The sequence below is a fragment of the Echiichthys vipera genome, assembly GCF_963691815.1.
Source record: "Echiichthys vipera genome assembly, chromosome: 16".
Lineage (NCBI taxonomy): Eukaryota > Metazoa > Chordata > Actinopteri > Perciformes > Trachinidae > Echiichthys > Echiichthys vipera.
Genome location: NC_139841.1, coordinates 18473688 through 18494782, shown reverse-complemented (window position 1 = coordinate 18494782; position 21095 = coordinate 18473688). Strand labels below are relative to the sequence as shown.

The following is a 21095-nucleotide window of genomic DNA, read 5'->3' as shown; positions in this document are numbered from 1 at the left end:
TACGTTAAATGAGGTCACATGATACATTTAGTTCAGTGTTGCTGTGCAACTAAGACATTGTTTTACTTAAATTTCATTATGGATGTGACGGTCCAAACTCCGAATAAAGGAGTAAAAATGTACTCTGCGTTTTATTGTCCATCGTATTTGATCATTTCTTTCTTCAGTTCAACTGGCTAATCAGATTTTAAATTATATATACAATGACTCAGCTAGCCCTAAAAGAGTCAATGGCAGTGATTGGGATATCCTGGATGGATTAAAAGACAATGGGCCCCCCACCCTGCTTACGTAGGAACAAGACAACTCAAAGAATCTTTCTAGTCATTTTACATCTTTTTATGGTCGCTTTTGCATCTATTTTTAGTTGTTTTGTGTGTTTTTGTGGTCTTAGAATATATATATTTCAGACATTTTGCATCATTCATTCCCATTGTTTTGCATCTTGTCATTTGTAGACGTTTTACGTTCACATGTTGTATTGCATTTGTGTCTTTTTGTGTTGGGTTTGCATCCATTTTCCTTATTTTTGCATTTCTTTGTCATTGTTTTGTGTCTCTTTGTAGTCATTTTGGGTCTTTTATGGATATTATTTTTCTTTTTCTAGATGTTTAGTGTACGTTTGTGGTCATTTAGCATCTCTTTGTGGCCGTAACATGAGTCAGGGCCCCCAGGTCTGTGCCCGTTCAGTAATCCATCCATGATATTCAACCAAGCCTAATACACACAAGATTCAAATATGGAAGTCTTTTACATGAAGATGTTGTTTATAGACAGCGTCTCTGTTGAAATAGCAATGGATGGGCTCTCACAATGTTACACCACGCAGTACTGAAATCACCCGAAATATCTGGAATTGCTACATCCTGGGACACCCACAACTTAAACATGTTCTTCCTGAAGCTAATTTAGTCAGCTCTCCTTATAGTAACATGACATTCCTTAGACATGATCTACATTAGTGCTTCAAGCAATACCTTATTTGGATGTAACATATCACTGATGATGTGTCAGTGAAATTGTTACTTGATTCATAGTTTTCCCTTTCTCTCAGTTTTGTCTTGTTGCCTCTCTCTCCTCACATAGTTTCAGGTCACTTCACATTTCTTACTCGGAATTTGTTGCCGCCGTCGGTCGTATTGAGCACCTGTAGCTGTCCGGGGTCCTGGAGCAACAATTTCACTTGATCACTGTTCTGATAATCAGCATCATCAAGAGCTGAACAGCTGCATGACTCATGTTTGGGATGTTGGTTGTGAAAGCTCACTTTGACATCACTGCCCTCTGGTGGATTTCTGCCAAACTTCTGAGAAAAAGCAGAGGGGCTCACATCTGGTTTTGGATTTTTTTTTAAATTACAAAATACTTGGTGTAGGCACACACATTATAAGTATTTATATATTATGATCTTCACACTGAGCTGAGCTACTATACCAAACTGTTTTAAATGAAGAGGAAACATCGCGTGTCTTACAGAGTTTTCCGTGGTGGTCAACACTTTACATTTATACCTACTCTACTCTACTGCTTTAGGACACAATTGAGGTAGTTGTACTTTACATGACTATGTCTATTTTCTGTTACTTTATTCTACTTCAACACATTTGAAGTAGAAGGGGAAAAATAAATGTAATTGTTCACTTAAAATGTGACAACTTTTGTTATTTGTTTACATATGACATTTTTGGAAACAAAACATATGAAAATGTACAAGTACAACTGAAATGACTGGTAATTTAAATGCAATAATGCCAAACATTTCATAGTTCTAAAATGTGACATCCATATGCTGCTTTCCTTTTAATTATTTCAATTTCGGAGGTTTGGAACTGTCCAAACTGGGAAAATGAAGCACTGTGATGGTGTCACTTTTCCCCCTCTAATCTCTACATTTCTACAAACCAAACAATTGATCAATCCAGAATATAATCAGGAGATTAACCCATAATTAAAACAATCATTAGTTGCAGTGCTCCACCTTAACAAACAACAACAGTCAAATGCTACTTAAACATTAATGCATGAGTGATAATATCCCAATGATATAATATATAATAGTTTATTGGTCACATTTTTCTGCTACTTTTAATACTTTAAGAACATTTTCCTAATTATGCTTACATTACTTCAACTTAAGCAACATTTTCAATGCAGTGCTTTTCTTGTATTTACTGTCTTTTCAAATTGTTGTACTTTTACTTAACTAAAGGTTTTCAATACGTCCTCTACCACCTCAAGTTTAACGAAACTCTGAGCAAGACTGATTGGTGTTTTAAAGTTACACTCATTCTGTTAACATGTTCTATTCCTACTGAGTTCCTACATTACAACTGATATTGTGATGTATTACTAGACTTAATGCATGTTACTGCGCTTACTTTCTTATGGCAATCCATCGATTTTGATGATGACGTTGCTCTAAATTAAATGTATGCGATTCGATCCGCAAGTTTTGCCACAAAAGGGACAGGGGTATGTGACACTTGAGGGTGTGGGCCCTGCAGCACGCTTCCGTGCACGTCGCTGTATCCTCCTCTCTGTGGCTTGCTCCTTAGATGAAGTAGTTCTCTAGTGGCAGGAGGAACTCCATACACACAAAATCAAAGTACAACGTCAGGGCTTTTCAGCTGTGAACATATATTAATGCAAAATGATGCATTTGTATTCATGGAAATGTCTATTACAGAGTCAGTTTAACAGTAATATCTGGTTTACTGATCATAAATCATCAATACAAAATTATCTCAGATTATTTCTGTCGTGAGTCTCTTTGTCACGCTGCGTTTAAAACAGGATCAATATTTTCCATAAAAAGGGAAGTTTCATTACAAAGATGAAAAAACAAGCTACAAACAATAATTAAAAAAACAATCATCATCAGTCAAACAAAATACTATTACAGCACTACTGTATAATATGATCAACAGATCATTTGTTAAGGTTAAATTATCTCTAAATTTGAATCTATTAATTCAGTAAAAACAGTTGTTTTTAAAAAGGATCGGCAGCTATGAATACAATAGCTAATACAATAAATAGAAAGAAAATAGATTTTCAGCTGCTGATCATATTTACATTAGAGAAAGGCATTTCTTCACATGTTCATGGTCATTTAGTTTTTTTTGGCAGAGTGTGCGGTGCGTCAGTGCAGTATGGTGATACTGCGGTCACTCAGGGCAAACGCTGGCAGCAGCGGTGCACTGAAGTGATGTGTGACAGAGTAAAGCACGGAGCTGGAGTCGGGGTTGTAAAACACCAGCGTCCCACTGGGCCAGTCCAGGAGCAGGCCAATCCTCTGGGGTCTCATCGCCACCTGCAGGGGCACCTTCTTCCCTGCGTGGCAGAAGGAATAGTCCCCGTCGTAGTGAGACAGCACCCAAGACTGACCATTTTGTCCCAGCCGGGCCTCGTTCCCAGAGCCTTTGCGCTGCACAGAGCTGTAGCAGACCCCGACCTTAAAGGCACCACTCTGGCCCACATCCACCACCCAGCTGTGGGTGCCAGAGGACATGGATAGTGAACCCAGTGCATTGGGCCAACAGTCGAAGCGTGCGGGGTCGTAGGGCGGGGATTGGCGAGATTTTTTGTGCAGGAAGCTCAAAGTGTAGCAGTCTTCAGACAGGGACAGGAGAGGGCTCACTGTACGCTCTTCAAACTTCAAATAAAATGATCCATAAGCTGTGGGAAGAAGGAAAATATGGATTGAATGTCACAGACTGCTGCGAAACTATAAGTAGACATGTTTAGAGGAATTTTGAGAATTCTTTACTTTAATGAAATTGCTCTCTTGCTTGCTCTTCGCCACACATCGCCAAATGTGGGTCGGTGACTGAGCTGGTCACTTCCTGCCACCCTAATTACAGCATCACGCTTGTCCACCTACCAGATTCACACAAGTGACCTGTGATTTTTGTGCCACTCTCCTATGGTGTAATTTCTCTCAACTGTTCTCTTTGTCCCACATCCATGTCCTACAGATTCACTGATGTTTCCAACAAATGAGCAAAATACATCAGGACAAAAGGTAGATAAATGCGTATATTACCGTTATGTGCAGTATAACCTTGTGTGCTCCTGCTAGATGTGTCATGTGCGTGAAGACTGAATGAAAATCCACTGACCGTTTGGTCCCAGCAGAACTGCAGTGGCCCACAGACCTCTCAGCAGCTTGCTGTCACTGCAGCCGGGGTTCAGGTTGAGCTGGTCTGTGTCGTATGGCTCCCCGACCCCCTCTGCCTCCTCCACCCTGACGCAACAACGCAAAAAAACAGCAAGGGGAGAAGACCCGTTACCTCTCTGGCATGTCCATGTGTAAAAAACAATCAAACTCACAAGCAATGTCGTGTATAAAAGATTACCTGTCAGCTATCTCCTGGACACTAGTCTGGAAGACAGGAAGAAAGTGGTGACTCCAATGGGCATTCATGTGGTTTAGTAATTAGTAGTAATAGTAATGACCATTATCAGGATTTACTGCTATTTGAACACAATGAACCCCATTCCTCTCTCACAGAAAAAAAGTCTCAGTGTCTCACCACAAGCTGTGCGTCAGGAGTGTGCGTCAGCGTGTGCACCAGGCCGGAGCGTGTTTGCGACAGACTCGCCAAAGCCTGACTCCAGTGGGCTTTCTGGGTGAGGAGACACTGCTCCACCCGCTCCTCCTCTTTCTGCACCTCCTCCAAGAGACGCTGCTCCTCCTCCTCCAGAGCTTCACGCGCCGCGCTGACCTGAGCCAGGACCTGCTCCCTCGCCCTGCTCGCCGCTGCCTACACCAAGAGACAGGAGAGGAGGAGAAATATTGGAGAGGAGAAATGACGTGGTTATGAATTTAACTGAATATCAAAACTGTGTCAATATGACGTGGTCAACAGGTTAATTGTAACTTTTAAGTTTTTCTTGTGCAACACATTTCATTGTGCTGTTGTCCAAAACATTTTTATATTGAATACTTCTAAAGCCCATACACTTACGTAATGTTTTCAAATGTCTAAAAACCATCAACGTTTATGATGGGATATGCTTGGAACAAATCATTTAATCTAAGACAATCTGTGAAAAATGACCATTTCAGGTTCCCAGAGCCCAAACCGACATTTTAAAATTAGGATTAGATGACAATGCATATACCATGACACAATCCAGGTGTCTCAACAATGCTGCCGTTAATACATCTCATTATTATCTCTGGGTGTGGACAATGTTGTTAATCGTTGAGCAGGACTACCTTACATTGATATTGGACTTCAATGTGAGTTTTACATTCATTTTCTGCTTCTTACAATAACAGTTTCTTCATTGAGATCGTCTAGAAAATGTACTTTGAGGACTGTATCCCTATTGCTCATTCCTTCTAAAAATTGGTTGTTTTGTCCAGAGAGTTCCACAACCAATTGGGATTCTTACAGCTGTTTCTTGCTTTGGACAGTAGCCAGGCTTCTAATGATATGAACAAATGACTGGAGAGCCAGCCTGACTAGATCAGTCTACTATATAAAAAATCGACAGACAGAACATATTTTATCCACATCTGCGTTGCACTGTTTGTTTGTAAACAAATGCGGTGTGTCCCGTGTTGCTGGTGCGTTACCTCTGAGGAAAAGAGCAAGTGATCCCTATCTGCACCAACAATACCACTTGGGAACACTTATGGATTATGCTGATATGTCAGTGTTGCGTTCACTGCTTGTTTCTGCTGCCTCCAAGTTGCCAAACAAATATTTTATTGCCGGCTTAAACAAGACTTTCTAGTCAGGAAGGCAGGCTCATTTCCTCAAGCCCCAGATGTTGAGCAAAGTATCCTATAATCAAACATTAGGCAACATGTGGGTCAAATAGTGTGGTTATAGTATCCAAGTTTCTTGCTGATAAGCAGCCAAACACTTGATGGAGAGCGCCCGTAGAGAGGTTGTTAAAGACTTCTTAGGTCTGACCATGAGCAAACACGCCATTACAGATTGTTTCCACAGTGTCAAAAGCGTTTGTTTTATGTTATTACAGAAATCTGTTGGTGATTTGATTCTTGCTCAGATAAGGTATCTACATATTTGTCTCACCTGCCCCTGTTGTTTGCTTGCGGTTTGAGTTAGTCGCGGTAACCTAGAAAACTACACATGCGTGACTTGTGACCACTTCAGGTACCCACTGTGTTCAGGGAGGTTAATAAATACGGGTGCACTGAAAGAGGCAACCTTTACTTTACTTACTTACTGACTTACTGACTGAATCAGCAAGTTATACATCACTATCAGACATATTGTGTCTTTCTCTCTTACGCATTCATTTACAGCTGCAAAGTACCTTGTTATTTTACTTTATCAGAAATCGTCACTTTAATTGTTAGACAACAAGTGCATTGGGGAAAAGAAAAAATTACAGCTCCTGCATATTTAAAATAATTTAGATTCAAGAAGCATGCTCATCATACTATTTCATGTTGTATTGCTATGAATTAACTAAATCATGTAAATAATAAAACACATCACTTTTAATAAACATGTAAAGCTTTTTTGTTTTGTTTTTTACCATACAGTGATTCTTCTTTCAATTCTTCTCCTTGTTGATGTGACAACAATGGTTTCACATGTAAAGAAGTGCTGAGACAATTAAATTAATTAATCAAACAAAGACTGATGGTTAAAAATGACTGGTTCCAGCCTCTAAAATGTGCCAGTTTTCAGCTTTTCTTCGTTTAAATAATTATAAATGAAATATCTTTGGGGATTTGGAACCAAAAATAAGCAGTATGAAGAAGAAACTGTGATGGTATGTTTTACTATGTACTGAAATCTTAGATTTATCAATTAATCAGATAACTGAAGAAATAATCAATAGATTGACAATGAATATAAACTGTAGTCGCAGCCTAATGGAAAGAAACTTATCATAGGGCTCAGTATCCGGCTACACACGTGTCTGCAAACCACACTTGGGTTCTCATCTATGGTTCTCACATAGGACTTTTTCATAAAGAGGAGCCAGCCAACATCAAAACACTGTATTGTGAAACAGTGTAGGCTCCACTGAGCAATAGAGTATGTATCAGTATTGAGGCTGGCACTTTGTCTGTGTGATCATTAGTGCGTGGCTGAGTGGGTGGGGATCAGTGTTGCTCACCTGAAGCTTTTGCTCTTTGGCTGTCAGCGTTTGGTCGATAAACCTCTCAATCCTCAGTGCCTGCAGCTGCATTTTCTCACACACATCCACCAGTTCGTTCTGGTAACACACACACACACACACACACACACACACACACACACACACACACACACACACACACACACACACACACACACACACACACACACACACACACACAGATACAGCACTCTCATCAGCTGAAGACGCAACAAGAAAATCCTGTCTTTTCAAATACCATCTGCGAGAAAAAACAACATGCAAAATGTGGCACACCCAAGTAAGAATTATGTGACTACACATATTAAACTGCCAGATATGGGAACACAGTTTTTCGTATGCTACAGTCAGTCCTCATAGCTTCAACAGCTACAATCCTCAACAGAGTGGATGACTGTACAGGACAAAATACACATTTTTCTCTCATAAAAGAAACTTAAAAAAGAAGTAGAAGGGTTGCTTTAGGAGAACATGTGTAACAGTAACAAATAAAGAAATTACAAGGCTTTCACACAAAGTGAAAGTAACTCCCCGGTCTAATTCTAACCCTACAGGTATCCTCATAAAGACAACCTGTATTTACCTTGTACATTTCCAAAGATGACATATCCTCCACACCATAGTCAGTGCCTTAAAAAAAGAAGAAGCAAACTGCTGTATATGAATAGAGTATTAGTAAGCTATACACTCACTCTGACTGCGGTTACTCTGCTGGCCAGAGGGGTCACAGTGTGTCCGTGGCAGGGGCCCACGATGGCGCAGTGAGAGCAGATGAGTTTCTGCTCGGTGCCGCAGAACCAGTCCAGCTCGTACTCATGCTCCACACACAGCTCACACTCACCGGAGAAGATCCCGGACTCTGTGTCGGCGGTGGTCGCAGCCTGTGAGGCCGGCTCCGCGGTGTCCCCCGCCGCCTGCTGCTGCTGCTGCTGCTGCTCCACACCGCCGGTCAACACGGAGAAAATAGGCTGCTCGAAATCCATCTCCTTAGTTTTCACACCATTTAAAGTCTTGTCCGGGTCCGTCGGTGAAGAGGGGCACGTTAAATCGCACGGTATGAGCTCCTCGGTCATGGCACAAATAACGCAACAGGTGCACCGGCGGAGCTGAAGTCGCACCTACGCACAGCGCAGTAATACAGGTGTAACAGGTGAGCAGAACACGGAAGTGACACGGACCTCAGAGGTCAGAGCTGAGGGGGGAAAAGGGTTTCTGCTCCGATGGATTTTACAGTTGTTTGATTTGGGCGTCAGCTGATCCTTCTATGTTTCAAATCATCAATCACAAGCAGGTATTTCATTTGTGATAAAGGCTAAAGTAGCAATTTGCTGTGACCCAAAATGAAGTCTAGGGGGAACATAACTTTAGTTGAGGTTGTATTTTGAGACTATATGTTTCAGTGGGAAGTGGCACTTTTTGACTCTATTTGCACATTTTGCAGGTAGAGATTTTGCATGTAAAACATATAACATTAGATAATCCTTTATTAGTCCCACACTAGGGCAAAAGAAGCCAAATAGGACATAGTGCAGATTACAAAAGTATCAACAAATAACTATTGATAAAAACAGTTTAAAAAAGGGCAAGAGACAGTAAAACACAAAAAAGAGTGTGTGTGTGTGTGTTTGTTTGTGTATGTGTGTGTGTGTGTGTGTGTGTGTGTGTGTTTGATGTGTTCAATGAGAGCAGTGCTGAGCAACTGTGCTTTCACTGTGAAATGGGTCTGGGAGATATATTTTGGATTACTCATATGGCGTTAATAAGTAGTCCCGTGTCTTTTCCTGATATAACCCTATGCAAAAAGACATTAAAAACTGATCTTGAATGTGATTAAATGTGTTCTTTTGTTATACTTCACATCATCTTCACAAACTCTTGAATTCATTTTTTTGTGATTACATTAGTTTTTAACACATCCCTTTAGACAACAGTATCCTTTAAAATGATAACCTGATGTGAATTACAATAAAAGATGATAAACAAGTCATCCAGCCAGGGACTATTTTTCTCAATAGGACTTTTTACTTATTACTATAAGTATAGTATACTTTACTTTTGGGGCGTTTTTGACCTTTTTTTGCTAGCTAGTCGCAAATTCCAAAACTATTTTCATTTGATTTTGCCAGTATGTTTATTAGATACCATTGGTAGAAAACTGTGGAAGCATATAATCATTTTTTCCAGGGTGGATAGGTGTGACTGACAGAGTTTCAACATACATGTGTGTGCAGGGATCAGAGATGCAGCCACACCTCAGGACTGAGGTACCTGTTTAGCAATATTGTGAATAACGCCCAAGCTCTGAGAGAAAGACATCAAAATTACTTTTGATAGATGGTCTGCCCTTATTAATGGCCAGGCCCATTCATTTCAAAAGACTGTGCAGCTAGTTGGGTTTGGTTGCAACGGCATCTCCAATTATGGTTTCATTTCTAAAACAACACTAGGGAGCAACCATAAAGCAATAACCTAAATAAAGTATAAAGCACACATATTTAAATAACCTAAATAAAGCATAAAGCATACTTATCTAAATAACCTAAATAAAGCATAAAGCATACTTATTTAAATAACCTAAATAAAGCATAAAGCCTACTTATTTAAATAACCTAAAAGTAAATTAATAGAACTGTTTACAGCATGCTAATGCCATATAAAGGAGACACTTCCATGTTTTACAATTCCTTTAGTCCTTGTGCTAACTATATATATTTATTTACTTCCATTCATGTTCTTTTAATTTGCCAGTGTGAAATGTTGTTTTAATTGTCAATTTTAATATTATTTGTACCTTTTTTAACCACATGCTAAGCTTTCACCAGTCAAAGCTGATAATACAAGTTTCCGGTTAACTTTCTGTAAAGTTATTGAAGAGGATCAAATAAATCAAAGGAAATCAAAATGATTTGCATACTTGTATCCCTTTTTATTTCCATAACTTTTTAAACCGAGCTTAAACAAAAGTTTTTTTGTTAAAGCTACACACATGTTTGGGAGGAAACAGAGATAGAATCTCAAGAAATTCAAACCAGCACGAGAAACGACACACCTCCCTCTCCTCCCAGCTCCATGTCTGTGAGTAACTGGATACAGGAGTGACTGACAGAAGACAGTCATGCCCTCCGGCTCAGAAACGGTGGGTTTCCTCACATTTCACTTTGAAATTGGAACGGCAAAAAGCATAGGGCTGCCATTGTTTTGAACATAAAAAGCGGTTTTGTAATGTGAAATACTAGTAAATACAAGAATACATGTGTTCAGATCATGAAATGAACACGTGCTTCCTGTGCAATATGTTTAAGAGCTAAAAACAGAACAAAATGGAAATTCAATTCAATTCAATTCAATTCAAAAAACTGTCCCTGGGGGGCAGTTCAGGGCACACAGAGCAGCAAATAACGACAGTGCAACTATACAAAAACATTTTGACACTCACCTTTGTCTCTTTATACTCCCTGTTGAGTTTTGAAAAAATAAATACCACCAAAAATGATCTCTTTATGTCTGATATCTCTGAGCAGCATATTAACATAATAATAATAAATGCATTTTTAAGATTTTGTTGTTTGCAGCTTCCATATCTGAAAATGCAAGATAGACTTACATTAACTTCTTTAACTGAAACAATTCAAAATCTTCTTGAAGGATACACTGATTAAATGATTATTATTAAGTCATTCTGAAACTCTTCCGCATGCCTGTTTCTGTAATGCACGTCCTGATCTCCAGAGGGTGCTCACTCACTTTACTAAGTGAACTGAAAGTCGTCTTCATCACTGCAGATGTGTTGAGACAGAAGATGCTTGTGATGAAACTGCACCAGGCCCTGTTATATCCTCCAGTGTAGTCTACTACCATCAACACCAGTGTTCGGAAATTAAACAATTTATGGAAAAACTCAATGGAAATAAAATGTTTGAAATGTCTATTGACAGTTATTACTAAAGACATAAAGTAAAAGAAATGATCAAGCAACAGTTATTGCATTAAAAGAAACTCATCAAGTCGCCAATAGAATAGCATCATCATTTACATACAAGGGCCATATGTAAATATAATTATAACTTGTGGTTAAATTTAAAACTTTTGTTGCTATTGTAACTTACCACTAAGTAGACTACACACTCTGAACAGTATAAGTGATAATTATACATATTCTTAATATCATTTTCTATCATTATTCCTATCTTTGTGCTTCTGTAGTTTCAGTGCGGGACTGTCATACTGATGTAGGCTACACAAAAGGTTTGTCAATGGTTCTGCACTATTAAGCCTAATTTCACAGCAAATTCTTGTACGTTGTAATAAGAAACCACCACTGAACAGAATGACTTAAAGGCATGGATGTAGGTTATTAAAATAATTGGATAGCTAAAAGATGGACATGCCATTAATGTTTCCCACATGTTTTACACTAGGCCAATTCAATACAATTCAATTCAATTTTATTTACAGCGCCAAATCATAACAACAGTTATCTCAGAACACTTTACAGAGTATAAAGACCACACTCTATGACTTATTTATGATTTACATAGACCCAACAATCCCCCCTTGTGCACACAGTGGCAACGAAAACCTTCCCTTTAACAGGCAGGAACGTGGAACAGACCCAGCTCTATGGAGGAAGGACATCTGTCTTGACCGGTTAGCAAAGAAGAAAAGGAGAGAGAAAGAGAGAAAAGACGGACAGATGGACACAGAGAGACGAAGACAGACATAAAGACAGAGAGACAGTCCAAGAGATGTAAGCAACCACAAAAGTTACTGTAACTATATTAATATATATAGTAAAGTGAATGTGACTTATATGTTATGGCAGTTAATGTAGTAGAAAAAACACAAGGTGATAGAACATGACTATGATAATAATAGTTATGGTGGTAAATATCAGCTATATCAGCAGGAATTAACAGCTGTGATAATGGGATATATTACTGATGATGTTTTTATGGCTAAAAATGTATAATTTATAGAACCAGTATATATTAGTAATAGTAAAAATAGCAGCAGGAAGCGTCATGCAGGACCAGGGCAGCAGGCACCACCACGATCAGCAGGTCAAGGACATTAGGCTACAATACAATCTTTAGGCTCTGGGAAAGTTTTACTAATATAAAATCATTTATTAAAAATCCTAATACACATTACATTACCTAAGGGTAGTGATCGATCTTTCTTGCAGTTTGAGGTTGTCAATATTTTTATGGCTGTCCCTTTTATAATGGTGGACTACTGGTGAAATGCCTTTAGGGCAGTAGGCGAAATGCAGTTTTTTTTATTGAAAAGATTCAATTTAAACATTTCTTTTCTTAAATGTTCCAGAGATACACACTGTGCCAAAAATGTATTTCTAAATGTAGAAATGATAATGTACAAAGACAGTAAAACATCAAAAAAAGGGACTGAAGAATAACAAAAACTAACATTTATGGGGTTTGCTAAACTAGGGGAGTACATTTGAAATGAGTAAATAATTAAAAGAAAATAACAATATATTATTGTTGAGTTTTAAGTTTTCATTAGTGGTCGAATATGATTTAAAATCTGAATCTTTAAAGATATAATGCGGGGAGAAATGCAGATATTATTCCCACCAGTCATCAAACATTTCGCGCGAAAATGACTGGAAGTGGTCACGAGAGTGTAATGACGTTATAACTGAAACAGGCGGCAGTTAAAAATAGTCGTTTCCTATTGGACAACGTGATCGAACACGTCGTGTTAGAAAAAACGGGACGTTAGTTTTGATTGGACGGTCGGATTAGTGGCTCGAACCGTCCCGCCCCCCGCAGCTCGCTCGGCTTTCCTGCGCCAGCAGCGGTGTGTCACCGAGGCTGGGCTGCTGCCGGAGAGACCCGGAGTCAGGGCGAACACCCAACCAGTTAACCCAAACTGGCATCGCAGCGGGGCTGAGGGGCTGCCCCGGCGAGTTTTAAATCTGACTACTGCTTCGGTCGGATCCTACGCCTCTCTGTGTCACCACCGCCAGTCCTCCTGATGTCGGATTTCAAGCTCGGGATCGTGCGGCTCGGCCGTGTGGCCGGGAAGGTGAGCTGGATCCCAGGACTGCCATGTGCGGCCGGGGGAGGGCCCGCGGGGATCACAAAAGGCGATGGAAAATGGGTTTTTCTCGCTGATGAGTCGGTGCTAGTCAACAGCTTTGATGGTTATGAACTCGCTGCGGATGCGGGAGCTGCACAGCTTTACCGATTTTAACCGCATTTGAACGGATTAGAGAAGCCGGCCGAGCCAGACTGGCTCTCTGTTCCTCCGCTGCCACCACAGTCGCGCTGCGAAGCTAACGCTAACTAGCAGGTAGCTCTTAGCTGTCGGCTGACGTTAAACGGTGGAATAGTGTCTCAGTGGTAAACACAGGAGTCCTTATTTTGTCATAACCAGCGTCGGGTAGAAACGGTGAACACGGTTGTTTTTCTTCTCGGCGACGGGTGTTGTAATTTGAACGGTCGGTGCGTGGTTAACGTTAGCAGTGCCAAGCTAGCTGTGTTATTTGGATTACACGGTGAAGTGTTTCTGCTAATGAGGAAGCCATTGGACATCCATGCTCCCATCAACTGATTCTTTTGTGTAACGTGACAAAGCACCGACAGGACACCACACTTCTCACCATCTGTGGCCGAAAACCTGCATCGTTTTTTGGGCTGACGTTAAACTTATGGCTGGAGGGTGTCACAAGACACTCGCACTCAGGATGAACAGTGTCAGACCGTTTTGTTTGGGATCTAACGAATCAGTTGCCCACCTGCTTAGTGACCGTGCTCCTGAGCTCCACTTTATATCTTGTGGAAATTCTGATTGCCTTGAGAAATTATCAAATAAATCCATGAATATACTGTTGGAAGGTTAGTTTGATTAAATGGAACAAGAGTCAAACAGAACCGAGGAGTTATTTAACAGCTGGGTCAGAGCTCCTACACCAGGTTCAGAGGTCTGACCAAAAAACATAGGGAATTGCACTGCATATACATGTTGGACAAGATGATTATGTTACCCGGACGGAGGCAAACAACCAAAGAAAAACAGGATCCACAGCATTATCTATCAGATGCGTTGTTTCATGACAATACCAATCAATGACAGTACAGTGAATGCACATTTGACTGTTCCTGTGTGGCTAAAAGTTCAACATGCAGTCTGTGTTATTGAATCATTTTACTGTGTCCAGGGAAATGCATCCTATCACTAACACACATTATTTAAACAAATGATAAATTGACATGACAATTTGCATCATGTTACTCCTGTTAAGATCCTACACAATAGCCTGGCAGTCACATTGCATGTTTGGACTTTGCGGTATGTGGACACCACTGCCCCTGTGCTGTGTTGTACCACACTTAGTGTAGCGTGGGGCTAGTGTGTTGGTATCTTGTCACGTGCGTTTTTTTCTGAGTCCCACTTAGGTTGGTCAGCATGAGGCTCTGTTGCTCTCCTTTTCTTTTTTTATAAATAGGCCGTGTTGCATCTCGAGTCCAGATGTGGTTAGTGTGAGATGGATCAAAGGGTTTGGTTGGTTCAAAACATGTTTTAAACTTATTTTCCTGTGGATGAAGTGAACATTTACGATGTTTACTTCTCTGTTGCAGCTGTCACGTGCAGAGAAAATGGGAGTTCGGACACATACCTTTTAACTGCTTACCATTTGTCACTATGCTGGTGCCTTCCGCAAACATGGTTCTCTTAATAAGTGTTTTGACTTTGCATGTACAAACCAGTTAAATTCTGTATGAATATACAGTAAGGCCACTTTTGGAACTGATTTATTTTCCGGGTTGGAGACAGTAAATAAGTTGCCATGCTGCCTTGAAACTGCACTCAAAGTTCTGTATGGCCATTACTTAATAACACAAGGCTGTTCTAAAATAGACTAGCATTGCTTATCAAACTATCTTATAAAGTATCACTGACCAAAGTCTTTATCTAATTATCGGAATAGACAGCTTATATGGACCTGGTAGTTTTTTTCTCTTGGTTCCTTGTAAAGTTTCTTAAAATGTTAGTTTTACGAAGTTGGCCCTAAAGCAGGCCGTGGAAAGATAGCTTTTCCTACAAGAGTTGTGGTTAACATGAAAATATTCTCTCTCCATTCTCTCATTTCAGACAAAATACACACTGATTGATGAGCAGGACATACCGCTTGTGGAAAACTACGCGTTTGAGGTAAACTATAAGAATTTTAACTGCAACTCCTTATGCAAAGCATTGCTGTTACAACTTTTCTGATAGTGCCAATGTTAAAGAAAATTCAATTTCCAGGCACGTATGGAGGTAGATGCAGATGGCAATGGAGCTAAGATCTTCGCTTACGCTTTCGACATTGGCAAAGGCCGCTGGGCAGGAAGGCCTTTGCATGAACTACTTTGGTGAGTAATTTGTTCATTATCAGGTGTGGGATAAGCCCCTTTTCAAGACTCTGTGCAGGCGAGCATTCTTATTGTGGAAGTGTCCTCAGCAGGGTCCTCTCATAATCTCTCATAATCAAACTAAGCGATCTGAATAGGGCTTCTGAATACAGATGAGTATTGTTGCAATGATCTGATCAAGAAACTGTTAAAATTGCGAGATGATGCTGAAGAGGCCACTTTGCAGCAGCCAGTGAGACTGTAGAGAATCTAGCTGCATCTTTCTAGGTGCTTCTTAATCTTAAGAATCATGATTGTGTATCCCTGCCCCTGGTGTTCAGTAGCTGACTCTGCGGGTATCGGTAAAGCTTCACATCATAAGGAAGTTCAGTGGTTATTGCTTGTTATACTAGTTCTGAGTTGACAGTTGCTTGTTATTGATCTTTCATATAACAGTATAGTAGCCCATGTTTATCTGCATATAACTCAAGCCTTGTCCCATGGATCTAGAGCTGGCCGGTAAAATCTTCCATCAGATAGTCATTTCATATCTCCATAATGATATATTTCACGATAAAGCATTTTCTCTGGTCATTCAGTAAATAGTCTATATGAAATAACCCAATGGTAAACGCCTATCCTGTAAATTTAATATGTGAAAAATATTGAGTATTTTCTCATTTTCATAAAGAATTTTAGTGCGAAATATAAACTAAAGATTTTTCACATTAGATTTTCTGAACAATTTGAGTTAGTATATGCTTATTATCAATTTAGATGACGTAATTGTATATCACGACATATGATTTCATCATGATATGATTACATTGGAAGATTAAAAGGGATCATATTGAATTAACGCCCAGCCTCGATCTTAATATCATTATGTGAGAATTATTGTGAGCTGCAAGTATTTTAGAATAAATAGGCTCTTCTTACACGAGATCTCATCTTAATAAGCTGTTGTTTTGCAATTGGTAAGAGACTGGTTGACTCATGATCTGGATACATGTCTTGACCTAGGGAGAAGCACAGAGGAGGCATTGCCCCCAGTTTTCAAGTCATCCACATCAACTCTGTGACAGTGGACAACCGGCTAGACAACCTGCGACTGGTGCCGCTGGGCTGGAGCCCCAAGCCGGAGGAGATTTCCAGCAAACAGAGGTAGGACTATGTTTATACTAGTGCTAAAGGCTGATTTATGATTCTGACGCTGTGTAGGAACGTAGAGTGCTGTACGAACCAAATGTTTTGTCTATAGGCAGACCAAAAGAGAAAAGAAAAGCTCAGAAAAGAGACTAATGGATTTTTGTTGTCCTGTTTTGCCCATTTGTCACAGAAAATGAGCACTGTATTAGCATCAATGTATAGTTCTTTTTTAATAAGTTTTAAAAAATTGTAATTTTGTGTTCCTTCTGAGCTGACTTCAACAATATAGTGAGAAATAGATAAAAGTTAAGAACTGGCTTGTTGTGTGTGTTCCTGTGTGTAAAAGTTTCTTACAGCTTCTTTACAAGTGTTATACACGTGCCTAATGTTTCTTCCCACTTGTCCAGAGAGCAGTCTCTGTACTGGCTGGCAATCCAGCAGGTACCGGCTGACCCTGTGGAGGAGCAGTATCTGGAGCTGAGCCGCACACGCTACTATAACGCTAACGGGGAGCTGGTGGAGGAAGAGGAGTGCTCCTGCACCTACTATGAGTGTCATTATCCTCCTTGTTCACTCATTGAGAGGAGGGTATGTACTCTCAATCCTGTGAAAGCTGCATGGTTTTCTAGTCGGATTTCAATCAATTCAATGTGTGGTGAAGTTATTTTAGGTGGAGATGAACAGTAGAGTTACAAACATCCCTTCATGAACCCATCCACATGTTGATGCGTCCAGCAAATAATTTTCTAACATAGGTTTAGACTGTATAATATTTGTTGTTTGTATATCTGGAGTTTTGTAACAAAACTAATTTCCCCCTGGGATTATTAAAGTATTTCTGAAATGTTACCTAGCAATACAGTACCAAAGAATTAGACAAACAGGCCTGGAGCCAAACATGATCTTGTTCCTTGTCTTTCCACAGCTCCGGGAGTTCAACATCTGCGGTCGCTGCCAGGTGGCGCGCTACTGCGGCTCCCAGTGCCAACAGAGGGACTGGCCCGCCCACAAGAAGCAGTGTCGCGAGCGCAAGCGGGTGCTGGCCCTAGAGTCGGAGCCCGAGCGATGATCTGACCTCATTCTCGGCTGGGAGAGGAAGAGGGAGAACAGGGTGGGGGGGTGGGGTTAGACTTGTTGGAGGAGAGCAGGAATGAAGCGCAGACCGGGGGGGAAATTGCTCAGAAGAGGATAGAGGACAATGTTGGTTGCTTGATTTTTTTTATTTTTGTTTTTTTCATGGAGGAGGGGAAGGAGAATAAAGCAAAAAGACATCTGCCACTTCCCAGAACTGGCGATTCTCTACGGCTTGCTTGCTGGACGACGGGGGGTGGGAGGGTTATTATTATTATTTTCGTTATTTTTCTCGAGGAGGGAGACCCTCGAGCTCTACCTGCTGCTATGGTTTTGTATGTGAGGGGGAAAAAAGTAGTCTTGTTGACGAACTGAACAGGCTTCTTTGGACCACAATACGGACAGTTGTCGGCATCCACTTTTGTTCCTCCACCCGGCCACTGGGTGTAGTGACGTCTGTGCAAACGCTGGGACCCAGGGGCTGCAGTACCCGTCTTTCAGCTGGTACTATAGGACATGGACCTTTTCACTGTATTGCTCCCTCTCTGACCTCTCCGGTGCACATGGCTGCTGTCTTCATGGTCATCGACACCTTAGCCGCTTCCCTGTCTGTCGTACTCCCCACGCAGCCAACCACGACACACATCAGATAGATTTCACTGATCGAATCACACTACCAGTATTGAGTGTGGGAGTGTGTATGAGTGCGTATGCTTGTGTATGTATGTGTATGTGCTGCCAATATGTACTGAAGGACATTGAAATGGTCAATGTGGGTTACGGGCTGGGTTAATGTATGTCTTTTCTCTTCTTAAAGGGGCCATATTACACCGTTTTAAATTTCATATTTAATCAAATTGGTGGGTTAAAAATATTTTTTCACTTTCTATAATAAAGTAGCTGCCAAATAAAGGCTTTAATTTTTTTTGCTATTAGTTTTTCTTGACCTATGAATTATTTTTCTATCAATTTGATCAGACTTTTGTTAAGTCGAGGTACAAAGTTTTAATTGCCTGAAGTAACTGGATATGTTAGAAGTAATAATAAAAGACATTCAAATTTCTCCAGTTACTGTTTAAAAAAAAACTGTCCCGGGTGTTATTAGTACTTTATTAGGTCCCACAGAAACAAAGCTGGGTTTGATAGTCACAGAATAAGAAAAGTCTTTCTTGTGATCACAATAATCATTTCCCTTTCTCTAGACACAATATCTGTCAAACCTTTCTGATGATGATCTCTACCAAAGTCTACTATGACCTGTAACTTGGCACTTCTGTATCAACTGGTTTAAATCCCTCCAGTCAGTCCGAGTTGCTGTTTTTTAACAGACACCTGTCTTTCCGCTGTATTTCTTTTTGCACCTGCAGGGTTATGGCATGCGTGTGTTGGGGGTCAGGGGAGGGGGTAAAGCTCAGTATCTCGTGTGAGAGTTTGCTCTAAGGGTTATTTTTTTGAAGAAATTCTATCAATGGAGCTATATTTATTTAAAACATTTGATTGTGAAACATGTTTTTGTCCTGGTGATATTTGAAGGCAAATGTTGTAAAAAAAAGAAAAAAAAGTGGACAATATGGGACCTTTTTATGTCACATCTTTTTGGGCAGGGAGGGGGACTGAACATTTCAACCCTGTTGCTTGATGATTATTATTATTATTATTATTATTATTATTATTTCCTTCCTTATCCGTGAGTCCTCCTCAGTGTTGCCCTTCCAGATTTTCCATGAAAACACTGCACACCAATATTGTCACTAAAAAAATCTTCCATGTGAGAGATGTCTTGGAGTGTAAAACTTGAATTCCCCCCTTTACACACCTTTTACGGTAACTTTTATTTTGGCAAGTGGTTTAATAAACTGACCCATTTCCTGCTTTTGTTTTCTAAGACACAGCAGTCCAAGTGAAATTGTTCTGTGTCTACTTTATCCTCAATCGTCTGCCTTCCTTGTATTACCTACAACGCACACCTGCTTAATGTGTCCTCTTGTGTCTTAGGTGAGGAGTCCAGACACTTAGTAAGCATGTAATTCACAGATGCACATGCGACTTGTTGATTGTTTATTTTGTATGTGTGTGCGAACAGGTTTTCAACACTGCACTAAAAATTTGGCTCCCATGTTAGCGCATTTGTCATAGATGGTTTGAAGGGAGGGGTGTGATTTGGATTTGGAGTGTACAGATTGTCTGAAATCTTTTTGTTTTGTAAGAATATAAACATTAATCGCCTAGAAATAAAGAGCTACAATATGTGAATGGAAGTACAGTTGGGGGGGAGGGGGGGGGGATAACTGACCGTTGCTTTTCCAATGTAAAATGATAATAAATAAAATGAACCTCATTTGTTGGAGTTGGCGTGTGGAGTTGTTGACAAATACATCAATGCGGGGGTGGAGTACGATCATAAAAGGTCCACTTTGCAATTCAAGGATACTTGTGCACGGGTTAAGAGAAGTAAATTCACGTGTTTAGGTTTGATTGTTTGCTTGTAGGTCACAAGTTGGTCACAGACGGAGGAACAGTGGAAGCATAATTAAAGTTAGTTTTATGAAATCGGAACAGTCTAAAAGTTTGAAAGTAGAAGGTCTTATAGTTGTTGTGATATGTATTTTTTGGCAACACAACCCGTTGTAGAGCGTAAAAATACTGTTACAAGTAAAAGTAAAAAAAATTGAAGTGTTACTTTAATAAAAGTACAAAAGCTTTAGCATCCAAATATACTTAAAGTACCAAAAGTAAAAGTACTCATTATACAGAATAAAGTAAAATACTAAATCATTGATTCATTTATATGTTCATCACTTTAATGTTGCAGCTGTTAAAGGTGGACCCCATTTTAATGACTTTATATGCTGCTGGCTAGAGTAATCTACAATACAGTAAATCATCATTTACAAGTTGATAATATGTATTAAAAAGTACAATATTTCCCTATGAGGTGTAGTGGGGTAGAAGAGTGAACTAGCATGAAATAGAAATACTGAAGTAAAGTAGAAATACATTCAAAATTTATACTTAGGTAAAGTACTTGAGTAAATGTACTATGTTAGAATTATTACTTCTCCTATGTTATGTTATGTTATGTTATGTTATTACACATGAGTTTTACTATATTGTTATTTATCTGATCATACACAAGCCTTCACTGGTGGGAGGATTTATCATTGTTAAGAAATAAGTATACATTTACAAAACTTGTATCTGCCTACAACTACTTTACAATATGTAATTAATCATTTATTAAGTGTCTCACACGGCCTATAAACGTTAGCTGCCATTTTTTTTTTTACTGTATATCCCCTTGCCCCGAACTTTTCACATGCAGTATGTTATAAAAAAAATTTAAAAATCGCTCAAGAGCCTTGCTGAATGATTGGTTGT

General features: G+C 39.8%; 2 protein-coding genes across 2 annotated transcripts; one reads left to right on the top strand and one right to left on the bottom strand.

Moving 5' to 3' along the window:
• Window positions 1–2063: 2063 nt before the first annotated feature.
• On the bottom strand, window positions 2064–8237 carry bspry (B-box and SPRY domain containing). Its single transcript, XM_083930278.1, has 6 exons — window positions 7827–8237; window positions 7114–7212; window positions 4536–4766; window positions 4359–4384; window positions 4122–4246; window positions 2064–3678 (listed from the first exon to the last, which is right to left on the bottom strand). The coding sequence occupies exons 1-6, from the start codon at window positions 8205–8207 to the stop codon at window positions 3143–3145; spliced, it is 1398 nt and encodes a 465-aa protein (XP_083786404.1). The 5' UTR covers window positions 8208–8237; the 3' UTR covers window positions 2064–3142.
• A 4751-nt stretch (window positions 8238–12988) lies between these two features.
• On the top strand, window positions 12989–17726 carry zmynd19 (zinc finger, MYND-type containing 19). The gene is made up of 6 exons (XM_083930083.1): window positions 12989–13185; window positions 15256–15315; window positions 15412–15518; window positions 16521–16661; window positions 17054–17234; window positions 17572–17726. The coding sequence occupies exons 1-6, from the start codon at window positions 13135–13137 to the stop codon at window positions 17713–17715; spliced, it is 684 nt and encodes a 227-aa protein (XP_083786209.1). The 5' UTR covers window positions 12989–13134; the 3' UTR covers window positions 17716–17726.
• The last annotated feature ends 3369 nt before the right edge of the window (window positions 17727–21095 follow it).

Excerpts from the sequence above, each read along its gene's own strand:
- bspry (XM_083930278.1), bottom strand. The coding sequence starts at position 8,207 with ATGACCGAGGAGCTCATACCGTGCGATTTAACGTGCCCCTCTTCACCG. Across the intron at positions 7,213-7,826 it reads GCAGAGTAACCGCAGTCAGA|AACGAACTGGTGGATGTGTG; the intron begins GTGAGTGTATAG and ends GTGTGTTACCAG. Across the intron at positions 3,679-4,121 it reads AGTTCTGCTGGGACCAAACG|CTTATGGATCATTTTATTTG; the intron begins GTCAGTGGATTT and ends TTCTTCCCACAG.
- zmynd19 (XM_083930083.1), top strand. The coding sequence starts at position 13,135 with ATGTCGGATTTCAAGCTCGGGATCGTGCGGCTCGGCCGTGTGGCCGGG. Across the intron at positions 13,186-15,255 it reads TCGGCCGTGTGGCCGGGAAG|ACAAAATACACACTGATTGA; the intron begins GTGAGCTGGATC and ends CTCTCATTTCAG. Across the intron at positions 16,662-17,053 it reads GAGATTTCCAGCAAACAGAG|AGAGCAGTCTCTGTACTGGC; the intron begins GTAGGACTATGT and ends CCACTTGTCCAG.